The 11,699-nt window shown below is 31.6% G+C and overlaps 1 protein-coding gene and 1 pseudogene across 1 annotated transcript; both read left to right on the forward strand.

The window, feature by feature from the left end:
* The first annotated feature begins 51 nt into the window (after nucleotides 1–51).
* LOC129300612 (guanosine nucleotide diphosphate dissociation inhibitor At5g09550-like) lies at nucleotides 52–3,521 on the forward strand (annotated as a pseudogene).
* Nucleotides 3,522–5,812: 2,291 nt separating this feature from the next.
* LOC129300614 (uncharacterized) lies at nucleotides 5,813–9,193 on the forward strand. The gene is made up of 5 exons (XM_054939186.1): nucleotides 5,813–5,962; nucleotides 7,158–7,329; nucleotides 7,645–7,761; nucleotides 7,912–8,076; nucleotides 8,997–9,193. The coding sequence occupies exons 1-5, from the start codon at nucleotides 5,853–5,855 to the stop codon at nucleotides 9,000–9,002; spliced, it is 570 nt and encodes a 189-aa protein (XP_054795161.1). The 5' UTR covers nucleotides 5,813–5,852; the 3' UTR covers nucleotides 9,003–9,193.
* Nucleotides 9,194–11,699: the final 2,506 nt, after the last annotated feature.

Raw genomic sequence — 11,699 nt, forward strand, 5'->3', positions numbered from 1 at the left:
ATCACTTGGTAACCTACATAAGCAAGTAATACAACTTTCGATTTTATCTAGCTTTATGCAGAGTCCCTAGCACGTTTTCAAGGAGGTTCACCTTACATATATCCATTATATGGACTGGGAGAATTGCCTCAGGTTTTTCCACGTCTCTCTATCCTCTGAAGTTTTTTTACACACTAGAGCTAGCCTTCTCGCTCTCTTTAATGGCAAACAGGCATTTGCACGTTTAAGTGCAGTATATGGTGGAACTTACATGCTCAACAAACCAGAATGCAAGGTAAATCTATAATCATGCTTCAGCATTCAGGAAGATTATTTGAATTGCTACAAAAAGTGGTTAGAAGCTTATATCTTGATTCTTTTCTACTTTAAAATCTCCATTAGGCTTCCAAGTTTTTAATGATTTAAAAAAAAAAAGATGAAAAACTTTATCTGATTTACTTGCAAAGTATTTTCCTCTTATGTCCAAAGGAACATTCTTATTTCTTACTGTGTCTAAGGGTTACAATTTATCTCAGCTTAATGGATATTGCAATGTGATTGGCTCATAAGTCACTAAAGTTTTCAAAGTCCATCTTTTTCTATCTCCCACTCCTTTGTCATAACTTATTCCCTCATTCTAGTTTTGTTTCTTGTGCTGATGTACACAACAAAGATACCTGCTTACCTCTCTTGCTCTCTCTGATTCTCTGACACGCAAATGGTGATATTCTTGTGTCGATGTATAGTTTACATCCTCTTAACCTTTTGGAGTTCTAATACTTACAAAGTGAAGAATAAATTTTTAGGTTTCCATCTAGAGTATCTGAATCTGCTACATTCTTTATAACAGAAAGATAACGAATTGACTACTCAAGTTCATAATGAGGAACCGCTGTTATCAAGAAATTAACTTAAATAATAAGGATATTTCTTCTCTAACTTGTCATTTACAAGTAATTTAAGTCAGCTCAAGTTTTTTCCCTGTTTATTTCTTTTCACATTTTTATTTTCTACTGAGCAGGTTGAGTTTGATGATAATGGAAAGCCATTGGTGTGACCTCTGAAGGAGAAACAGCTAAATGCAAGAAAGTTGTGTGTGATCCATCATATCTACCTGATAAGGTATCATGTTAGATTTCTTTTCTTAACGGTATCAAGATTATTAGCTTCTCTTATATGTTTATTTAGTGATTACAAATGCAAGTTAAACATGGCTTTAACTAGCAAGTAATATAAATGATTTCTATGTCTAATAACGAGTTAAATCTTCATCTGCCAATATTTAATTGACTAATAGGTCAAAAAGGTTGGAAAAGTTTCACGTGCCATATGTATCATGAGCCATCCTATTCCAGATACCAATGATTCTCACTCAGCGCAGGTCATTCTGCCACAACAGCAACTTGGTCGTAAATCAGATATGTAAGGACAAATCCTAGCCTTCATTGATTTCTTTTTCTGCAAATCGCAAATGAAAGGACAAACCATGGCCTTCTTAAGTATAAAATATCTAGTATTTGGAAATTGATGACTGCTGCTACTTAATACATGAAAATATGCTAACTGCAAAATGAACGTCAAATTTTCAAGTTGTAAAGGAAAAGAAAAGTGAAGATAAAGGACTGGTCTTTATCTCCAAAGAAGGACAACTGTGATGGAGTGGGACAGTGAAACCTCTAAAATTAAAATGTGAATGATGATACATTATGTTTATCAATTTTTCAGAAATGACAAATCACAAACGTTGATGTGAGTAAATAATGGACTTCTAGTTGTAAATTTCTGATTCTATCTTTTAAGGAACTTGTTCTTGTTATCCATGGTTATTGCAGGTATCTTTTTTGCTGCTCTTATGCTCATAACGTAGCAGCAAAAGGAAAATATATTGCTTTTGTTTCAACAGAAGCAGAGACTGAGCAGCCTGAGGTGGAATTGAAGCCTGGAATTGACCTTCTTGGACCTGTAGATGAGATATTCTACGACACTTATGATGTATATGAACCAGTGAACGACTGTGAAGCTGATGGTTGCTACATCTCTACTGTAAGTATAATCTATCTGAATTATTTTATTTTTTTTTTTTTTCACCTTCTTTCTTTTCTTTATCCCTTGTGAAAGGAAGCTAGAATTGGGGTTCATGTCGAAAATGGCATGCCATGCCATTACAAATTTGCCTGTTTGACTTGTTGGACTGGGATACCATGTCCAATACCACTTTGATTATTAAAAAAAATATAAATAAATGAAATCTTTGGAGCTAAATGGTTCAAGTCTAGACACAACCAAGTATCCTTCTGACTTTTAGTATAAATCTACAGCTACCTCTTATTTTCAAATAAGTAAGGTTATGTTTGTCTATGGTTTATTACCATCGTAGAGGATGTAAAATTTTATCATCTTTCTCTCCCTCTACGTTAGGAAATTTATGCATTTTATCTGCAAAGATCAGCTTTACTGACTGGACATTACATTGATTGTAGAGCTATGATTCCACTACCCACTTTGAGTCTACGGTAAAAGATGTGCTTACCCTGTACAGTAAGATCACTGGAAAGGTAATTATCTATTGTTTGATATTATATGAAATTGCATTTTTTCTTCAAATCGCAACTACAATTTATGCAGCCTTTAGGAGTAGAGATTAGAAACAACCTTTATAATGAATACGACACGTTACAAATATTAGTCCATTCAGCATTCCACATTTTAGTTTGTTAGAATCATGATATTAGTTATGTCAGTTTAGCAAGATCTGAAGCACTTGGTGAATATATAATATATATATATATAAATACATGGCAGTATAGCTCAATGAGATAGCTTTTCTAGCATACAAAACACTTGGTTTTGTGGAGGTATCTCTGTTATTATTCTCTTCTCTCTCATATCACATCATTTCTAAGCATGGTCTCAGAACATCTTTTGGTAAATCTTACCTTTCGATTTCTTTTTTGACCAACAATCTTACCTTTTGATTTGGAAAAAAAAAAAATCATTCTGTGCATTGTTGGATTAGTTTCCTTTTTGTTCTGTTTAGTGTACTATTATACAATTTTTTGACAATAAATCAAGATTTTTTATTCAATGATGAAATACCTTGTTCTTCATGCACATGGCTGAAAAAGGCATGTTTATGATTATTTACAAGAATGAAGAATCGTGTAAATTTAGACCATTTTTATAATGTATATTACATGTTATGATATGCTATAGCATTTTATCCTTCTCAAGAAAATGCCGTACAAATTATCTACTAACAAGCAATCCAATGCCTCATTTTCTCACATCAGTTTCTTGTTTGTTTGTTTCAGGCTGTTGATCTTTCTGTGGATTTGAGTGCTGCAAGTGCTGCAGCTGAATAAAAATGTTCCTATAGACTTGCCTAAGTTAAAAAAAGAAAAAATTTATTTCATATGTTTATTTCGTGATTCTTTCTTAGATATTCTAATGGAAAGTGAATAACTCATATATACTCATTCTTTTAACTAGGTCTCCTACTTGTTTGCTGGGATGAATGTCCTAATTGTAGGAATTACATTTTATTTGTGGGCCCAAGTAATGCAACAACCTAAATTTATTAAGTGATCTATATGCAAAAATTGCATTCACTGCATCTTTTGGAAGTGGTAACCATGGAAGAATTTAACTGAAGTAAAATGTGGCTTTGTTGGGAGTTTCACATTCAAGAGGCTGGAGTTTACAACCAGAAACAGGGACTTGAATATTAGAGCATGTTTGATTTCTGTTTTTAAAATCTGATTTTTTTTTAAATAAAAAACTTGTTTGAGTAAGTATTTTGGATCTAAATGTTTTTAAAACTATTTTCATTTTTTTAAAAAAACAAAAAAGATGAAAATATATTAGAGTTGTTTTCATTTTCTTTTTTTATTTCCAAAGGTTAAAGTTCATTTTTACCTTTTTTTTTTTCAAGAAGCATTAGGCATCTTGTACTAATGAGTGGGATAATTTTCTTCCTAAACTATTTTTTCGATAAGCAAAAAACTTCTTTCATTAATTTCCTGTTAACTTAACATTTTTTTTCATGGCATATGTATGGAGCTCATGCACAATGACATAATAGATTCTAACCATGTCTTTTGATGTTAATTTGCCTTGAATTTTTTTTTTTTGCAAGAGCACTATGTGATTAAAAAGATGTTATATATAATGGATTTCCTTTTCATCCATTCATTAAATTCAACCATTGACAAAATGAAAATAAATAATAAAATAAATTATATGAACTTAGATTACTCAAATACTAATATTTCTATGTAATAATTCAGTCTATGGAATTAATTTATATCGGTTTTATGCATATGAGCTTATGACAAATAAAAGGAAGAGAACGCCTAAAAAAAAGAGATTCTCAAATCGTTATGACACAGCTCTCTGCTTTGTGAATGTTTAGAAAACAATTCTCAAATCCTAAAATTTTATTAAAATAAAATTTAATAAATATTGTAAAAATATGGACTATTTTAATATTTAATATTTTAAATATTATTATTCATAAATCTTCATCTAAAATGTATAATTTATTTTTTAATATTAATAGCTCAAATTAGCTTTTTAAAAATTTATAAATAACTTCTAAATTGTGTGTAAAAATTTGTGAATAATCAAGATAATATTTATAAATGAATTACAAAAAATAATCTTATAAGAAAATTAATATTAATTAGATCCCTTAAAGTAATATAGGAGAAAATTGCTTCAATTATTAGTTCAAAATGCCCAACCTTTTTTGGAAAAAATCTAAAAATAAAAATGAACCTTAATTCTATTTTTAAAACACATTACATTTGACTATTGCAAACTTGGCCACTCCCATAGGTTGCTATTATTTATTACTGGCAACCATTATTGTCCACCAATATTTTAACTCAAATTTTTTCATGTTAACATAATTCTATAGATTTTCTTTGTATTTTGTTTAAAAAAAGTTTTTAAAAATTCATTTATGAAATAGTTTTTAAAATTAAAAAATGAGAATAAAACTAAACAAACCCTTAATGTCCTCCAGTGGAGCAGACTCAACTCTTTTAATTTATATATTTTTTTATCAAAATTATTTATTCTCACTAATTTATTTTTTCTAATAAAAATTCATTAAAATCTCTTTCCCTCCCTCCACTTCCTTCCATCCCTCCTAACTAAATAGAGGGTAAGTTATTATTAAGGTTTTTTTTTTAATGTGGTAAAAAAAGGCTTCTTCTTCTTCTTCTTCTTCTTTAAGTTTCACATGATAGTCCACTTGGAGTCTTGGATGGATTTTTTTCATTATTAATGAAGTAGCATTCCAATAGGCCATTGATCACAAACAATTTTTATTCATTGGAAATAATTTACATTTCATACAAAAGAAAGGATTTTTATTGTTAAATTATTTTTAAAAAAAGGGGAGAATGTTTGGGATCAATTAATCCAACTAAAGTATCAAATTTAAGAAATTTATAAATTCAACTCTCAATTTTATAATTTTTTTAATAAATTTATTTGAAATACAAGTTATAAATTTATTAAAATAAAATTATAAAATTGAGAATTGAACTTATAAATTTTTTAAAATTTAACACTTTAAAATTTAATTTAAATTAATTAATTTTTTTAGAACTTATTTGTTATTCTCCAAAAAAAAATATAATGAGATGTCAATACTTTCACTTAAAATATTATTAATTAATTTATTAACTAAATAGTGAGATCAATACTTTCACTTCCAACAAAATTTTGGTGGGTTAATCCGTTAATCTATATATTTTATATTTGTATTATTATTATATTAATATATTAATATCTTGAATATTGCATCGAACCTCCTGCGAGAATATTAAACGACCATCGACCATCGGAATTCAATTCCTGAGAAGATGGGAGACGAGCGAGTGAAGACGGAGGCACTTCAGATAATCGGAGTCTTTCAAGTTCTCCCACGACTTGTTGTCTTCGACCTCGATTACACTCTCTGGCCTTTCTACTGGTACTCTTACGTCCTCTCTCTTCTTTCGTTTCCTTTCTTCAAAACACGATTCCGTCTAACTTCGTTAACTATACCATTCATTTCTTCATTGCCATTGATTTTGATTGGTCTCGCCAAATTGCTTCGAATTCGTACGAAAAGCGCCCAACTTTCTTTCTTTTCTTTTTTTTTTTTTTACTTTTGTTGTTTGGTTGAATCTAGTGTTACTCCCCTATTTTCTGAGATACATGTTTTTATTTTAGGGAGAAAGTTTCGTGTTGTACTTCCCAGGAAATGCTTCATCAGTGGATTAGATTGAGGAGCTTTAGTTTTTTAAAACTTTATATGAACTAAAATGACAAAAGTTTCTGTGGATGATTTGATTTGACATTACTTCATCACAAAATATGATTGAACTTGCTTGCAAACCGGGTTGAAGTGTCATATTCTTTGGATTCTTAATGGTTTCTCTGTCTTAATTTTTTTGTTTGTGTTTGGCCACTGGACCAAGCTCAACTTTCTTTGCCCTGTGACAAAATCCGTGGTTCAGTAAAGTTTTAATTCTTGGATAAATTTCACTATTACAGTCAATCATCTTGATGTGGCCTTGATTTCAGTTTATCTTCTGTGGTGCTTATGGCTGGTTCTTATATGACTTCCATAATTTATGGTATTTTTCATCTAAATGTTGATATAATAATCTTATTGATATTAAATTGATGAAGATTTCATTGTAGAAAACTTTATTTCATTTATACCTCATATCGTCTTACAATGTCTGAAGTTTTTCAGATTAAGTTGACTTATGAAAATTGAAAATGTTGCCTTCAAAACTCTATTTTTTACTATTGGTTTTGTTTGTTTTCCCTACAAATAACTTGAGAACAATATAAATTTCTCATCTTTTTAACATTCATACTTTTATTCTCATCTAGTTTTGTACCAAAAAAAAAAAAATACCATTTAGAGGTAAAGAGGTGAACAGAACAAACTACAAAGGCTGAATCACTTTCTTCAGATCACAGGGGCAATATTAATTTAAAGCCAAACCATTGATTTACCCTATTATATGTTCATGATGTAAGGAAATTACATCCTCTAGAATGTGAAAAGGTGAGCTTCTGGATCAGTATAACTTGAGATGCTTCTCCTGCAAAAGCTTTGAAATTTTAATACTCAATTCAGTTACTAAGTCTTACGTCAAGCCAAATTTCAGTGAGTGTCGCTCCAAGCGTGAAATGCCATCTCTGTATCCTCAAGCCAAAGGAATCCTATATGCACTCAAAGATAAAGGAATTGATGTTGCCATTGCTTCTAGATCACCAACTGCTGATATAGCAAGAACATTTCTTGATAAATTGAGCATCAAGTCAATGTTTGTTGCTCAGGTGTGCTCATTGAACCATACTCTAATCTTTCTTTTACCTGTTCTGTTCGTTGATATATCATCCTCATCTCTGACGCATTGAGAAAAAAAAAAAGCAGTGTTGAGCGCTGGCTTCTGAAGGAGGAGGTAAGTGTGAAAGCTGAAAATGATTATCTTCTATAGGTTCTTGACCTCGCAGAGAATATGTTTTGACACCCAAAAAGAAGGAGGAAAAAAAAACAGAAGATTGTTTCCTGATCAAAATGGAATCTATAAATGGTTGTAATGACATATATGTGTTTATCAATTTTAATTTGTTTTTCCTCCCATTGTTTAGGAAATATTTTCAAGTTGGACACACAAAACGGATCACTTTCAAAGAATTCATTCGAGGACTGGGGTTCCATTTAATTCTATGCTATTCTTTGATGACGAGAATAGGAACATCCAAGCGGTAGAAACCATTCTTTCATTTTTCTTTTCATGTTTCCTGATCATTTTTCTTCATTTTTACATTATAGAATCGCTATTTGCTCATCTTCTTTAGGTGGAAAGAGTTCCATACATATATTACATGTTTGATAGTGGGAAACGGCACTTTCAGGTCTCAAAAATGGGAGTAACAAGCATTTTGGTTGGAAATGGAGTGAATCTAGGAGCATTGAGAGAGGGGCTTGCACGATTTTCTCAAAACCGGAATGCATCAGAGAAGAACAAGCAGAAGTGGTTGACTAAGTACTCCAAGAAAGCAGATACATCCAACAGTGATGTATGAAATTGAATATTTAATTGAAATTTCTCTGCATTCTGTTTAAAACGTTGTTATTGTTAGTTTATCAAATTTAGTGTCAATTACTCCCATAACATAGGGAATACTTGGACTATTCTTGATTACAAGTTTAAATGTAAATCTTATTTGAATGAATTATGAAATTCTGAAGCATCAATTATCAAAGCATGAGCTAGATATTCCCAGCAATGATGCATATAATCAGCAAATTCTAATGAACTCCTGTGTAGACAACATAGTAATTGATGACCTCAAAGTATTTCGTATATTCTGTGGAGGTGAGTCCATGTGGTCGGCATTCTCATGCACCATCACCTCTGTTATCAGTTGTAATCAGTTCTTTTATTTATTTAGGCATGCTAAAACTTCTAGTTTATTAAGTGTGCTTTAATTATTGATTTGATCCTTCAAATTTAATCTTTATCAGTAAAGTCTTTAAAGCTTCATAACTATACATAAATAGTCTTCATAACGTTATTTCACCTTCAAACTAAAATGACTAATTGTGTATAGTTTTGAACACTTATGAAAGTATTCCCTATAGAAGAAAGCTAAACAGAACACTTATGAAAATTGTTGATTGAGTCATTTTAGTTAATAACATTCTTAAATGTTCGGTAAATGATGAAGTGTAATGATATCGTACAATTTATATAGTTGACTTCACCTAATGAAATAAAGTTTATTATTGTTGTTGTGTATAGTTTTGAAATTTTAAGGACTTGACTTATAAAGATTAAACATCAAGGACCAAATTGGTAAGGTAAATTTGAGGGATCAAAAGTTCAAATATCCCACTTAGTTATTTGAAACATGCCAACTAGAGTTTAAGGGATGGACTGGTGAATTAGGTTATGCCAGCTGCCCTGTGAGTTCTGACTGAGCATGCAAACCTGCAGGATTGAAACTTTCCAGTTGGTGAATAGATATCTGCTCAGAGAGTTGAAGTTGTTGCATTATTATGATGCCTGACTTCATCCAAGACCGTAAGATCTGAAAGCTTGAACATTAGTATCTGGAGATGCCTTTCCGCTGGGTAGGGGCTGATTTCACTTTTGAACAAGAGCTGGAAGGTTGGAACTGAACTATCAGATGTACAGGAATGTCAAACTTTCTTTCAAATGCAACCTTTGCAGCAAAAAGAGGGAAAAAAAATCAACCTTTTCAGTTAATACTAATATAAAAAAGTACCTGAAAGTGAAGTACATGGTACAATCTCGTAACATCAACAATTTGGCAAATCCGTAGAAGTTGGTTGTCCCATAAGTTTTACCGGGGGGGTTAAAATTTGGGAGTTAGCTGCTTGCCTCCTACCCTACGCCAAACTTTCTTACCATTGGATCTAACCTTCAATGGTTAAGATCTAATATATTATAAAATAAAAGTAAATTGACCTTTAAATTATAGATCCAAGAATGTCTAAGATTTTAAAAAATGATGCAATTTAATTTTATTATTGACAAAAGTTAACTTTGAACAGTAACTAACCAAAAAATAAAAAATACAAAAAAGGAACAAAAACTTACAGTACATAACCCAAAAATTACAAATAATAACTAAAAAATTATTAAAAATGTCCTAAAAATCTTATTAGTCCCTTTTATAATTTTTAATGCCTTTTTCTATCATTTTAATTAACTAATAATTAAAATTGACTTTTATTAATAGTAAAAATTAAATTGCACTGTTTTTAAAAATTAAAAGAAAATATTACATCATTTTTAAGAGTATGCCCCTGGACCAATAATTTAAGAACCAACTTACTCGTTTATCTTATATTATAAAATTAATATTATAATGTTAAATAATAAATTTATTTATACAAATAATATTAAATAATATGCTATAAAATTTAGTAGTTTAAATTTATTTATTATTTAACTTTATAATAATAATTTTATTATATACTAAATCTTAACCGTTGAAGTTGAGATCTAATAATGAAAAAATTAGGAGTGGGAGAGAAACCAACCCTACAATTGTGATGAGCGTCATCACATAAACACATCACAAAGTACAATCAGCAAACAATGTCTCCTTCATTCTTCAATGTATACTATTTTTGGAACAACGGTCAGTGATTCCTACGGATTTGGTTCATACATCAAAACTATGAAAGGGCTCACCCACACCACACAAATCTGTGGATAAACTTGATCTCTCAACTTATCTTCTGTAAAACATGTTGATGTAAAACACACACACTCACATTGATTTGAACAGAATAGGATGAGGAAAAGAAACAGAATCAGAGAATGAGAGGTGAAGGGGGAGGGAAAACAGAGGGGAGAGATGACAGAAAACAGAGAAAGCAGGGGAAGTGGAGAGGGACGCAGAACTGATAGATAGGAGAATAGAACAGCAATTCATTCCAACTCCTCGAACTCCCTTACATGTGCTGCATGGTGGCTTTTTATAGAAGCCACAATTAAGGTTTCCTTCTTATGAAGGAAACATAAAATGAAATAAAATATAAGTTTGAGGTTTCCTTCCCTATAAGGAAAGCTCAACTTGCAGATTTAAATAAAGAGTAGAACAAACAAAAGCAGGTCAGGTTTCCTTCCTTTAGAAGGAAACTTACAAAATACTAAATAATGCAAAAACAATTATTTCTTTCTAAAATAACATTTGCCATATTTTCTATCAATTCTCCCCTGCTGCAAAGAACTCTCCTCTGGAGAGGTAGAGAGTTGATAGGCTTCTAGCAAGGCAGGATTAAGTTGTTGGAATTCATCTTCTGAAATCCAGGTGGCATCTTCATCAGATCGACCTCTCCAACGAACCAAATAACGACGGATGGGCCCCTCAGAGGTAAAGACCATTTGATCATCCATAATGGTCTCGATTTCATCAACTGATGGTGAGACAGCAGGCAATGATGGAATTGGCACTTGTGAAGGCTGAGTACCTGCAAAATCATCAGAAAGCAAAGGGGAAGGCTCAAAAGTTCCCCGGTAAGGCATAAGATCCTCTACATTAAAAACTGGACTAATGGCCATATCAGAAGGTAGTTCTAAAAGATAAGCATTAGGTCCTAATTTCTTTATTATGCGAAAAGGTCCCGCAGCTCGAGCATGCAACTTTTTAAAAGCTTGTTTAAGGTAACGTTCTGGACGAATGCGAGCCATAACATAATCACCTATTTCGAAGCTTTGAAATCGACGATGAGTATTAGCAGATAATTTATATTGATCATTACTTGTCGCTAATTTGTGCCTAATTTCAGCATGTAAGTCATGAAGGCGATTGGCAAAGGATTCCGCAGATTCAGAAATGCGAAATGTCAACGGGATTGGCAGGAGGTCAATAGGCTGTTTAGGATTAAAACCTTGAACAATTTGGAAGGGACTCATGCCTGTAGACCTATTCACTGAATTATTATATGCAAACTCTGCAGTGGGTAGAACCAAATCCCAGTTCTTCGGCCTGTCTCTAACTAAACTCCGAAGCAAATTACCCAAACTGCGATTAGTGACTTCAGTTTGCCCATCAGTTTGAGGGTGAAAAGCAGAAGAGAACTTCAATTGGGTACCAAAAAGTTTCCATAGGGTCTTCCAAAAGTAACTAACAAACTTGACATCTCTATCAGATACGATAGTGGT

The sequence above is a fragment of the Prosopis cineraria genome, unplaced genomic scaffold (assembly GCF_029017545.1).
Source record: "Prosopis cineraria cultivar Desert tree isolate PC_DT_omini unplaced genomic scaffold, ASM2901754v1 PC1676, whole genome shotgun sequence".
NCBI classification, from domain to species: Eukaryota; Viridiplantae; Streptophyta; class Magnoliopsida; order Fabales; family Fabaceae; genus Prosopis; species Prosopis cineraria.

Coding starts and splice junctions, on each gene's coding strand:
- LOC129300614 (XM_054939186.1), top strand. CDS start 5,853: ATGGGAGACGAGCGAGTGAAGACGGAGGCACTTCAGATAATCGGAGTC. Junction 5,963..7,157: donor ACTCTCTGGCCTTTCTACTG/GTACTCTTACGT, acceptor GCCAAATTTCAG/TGAGTGTCGCTCCAAGCGTG. Junction 7,330..7,644: donor AGTCAATGTTTGTTGCTCAG/GTGTGCTCATTG, acceptor CCCATTGTTTAG/GAAATATTTTCAAGTTGGAC.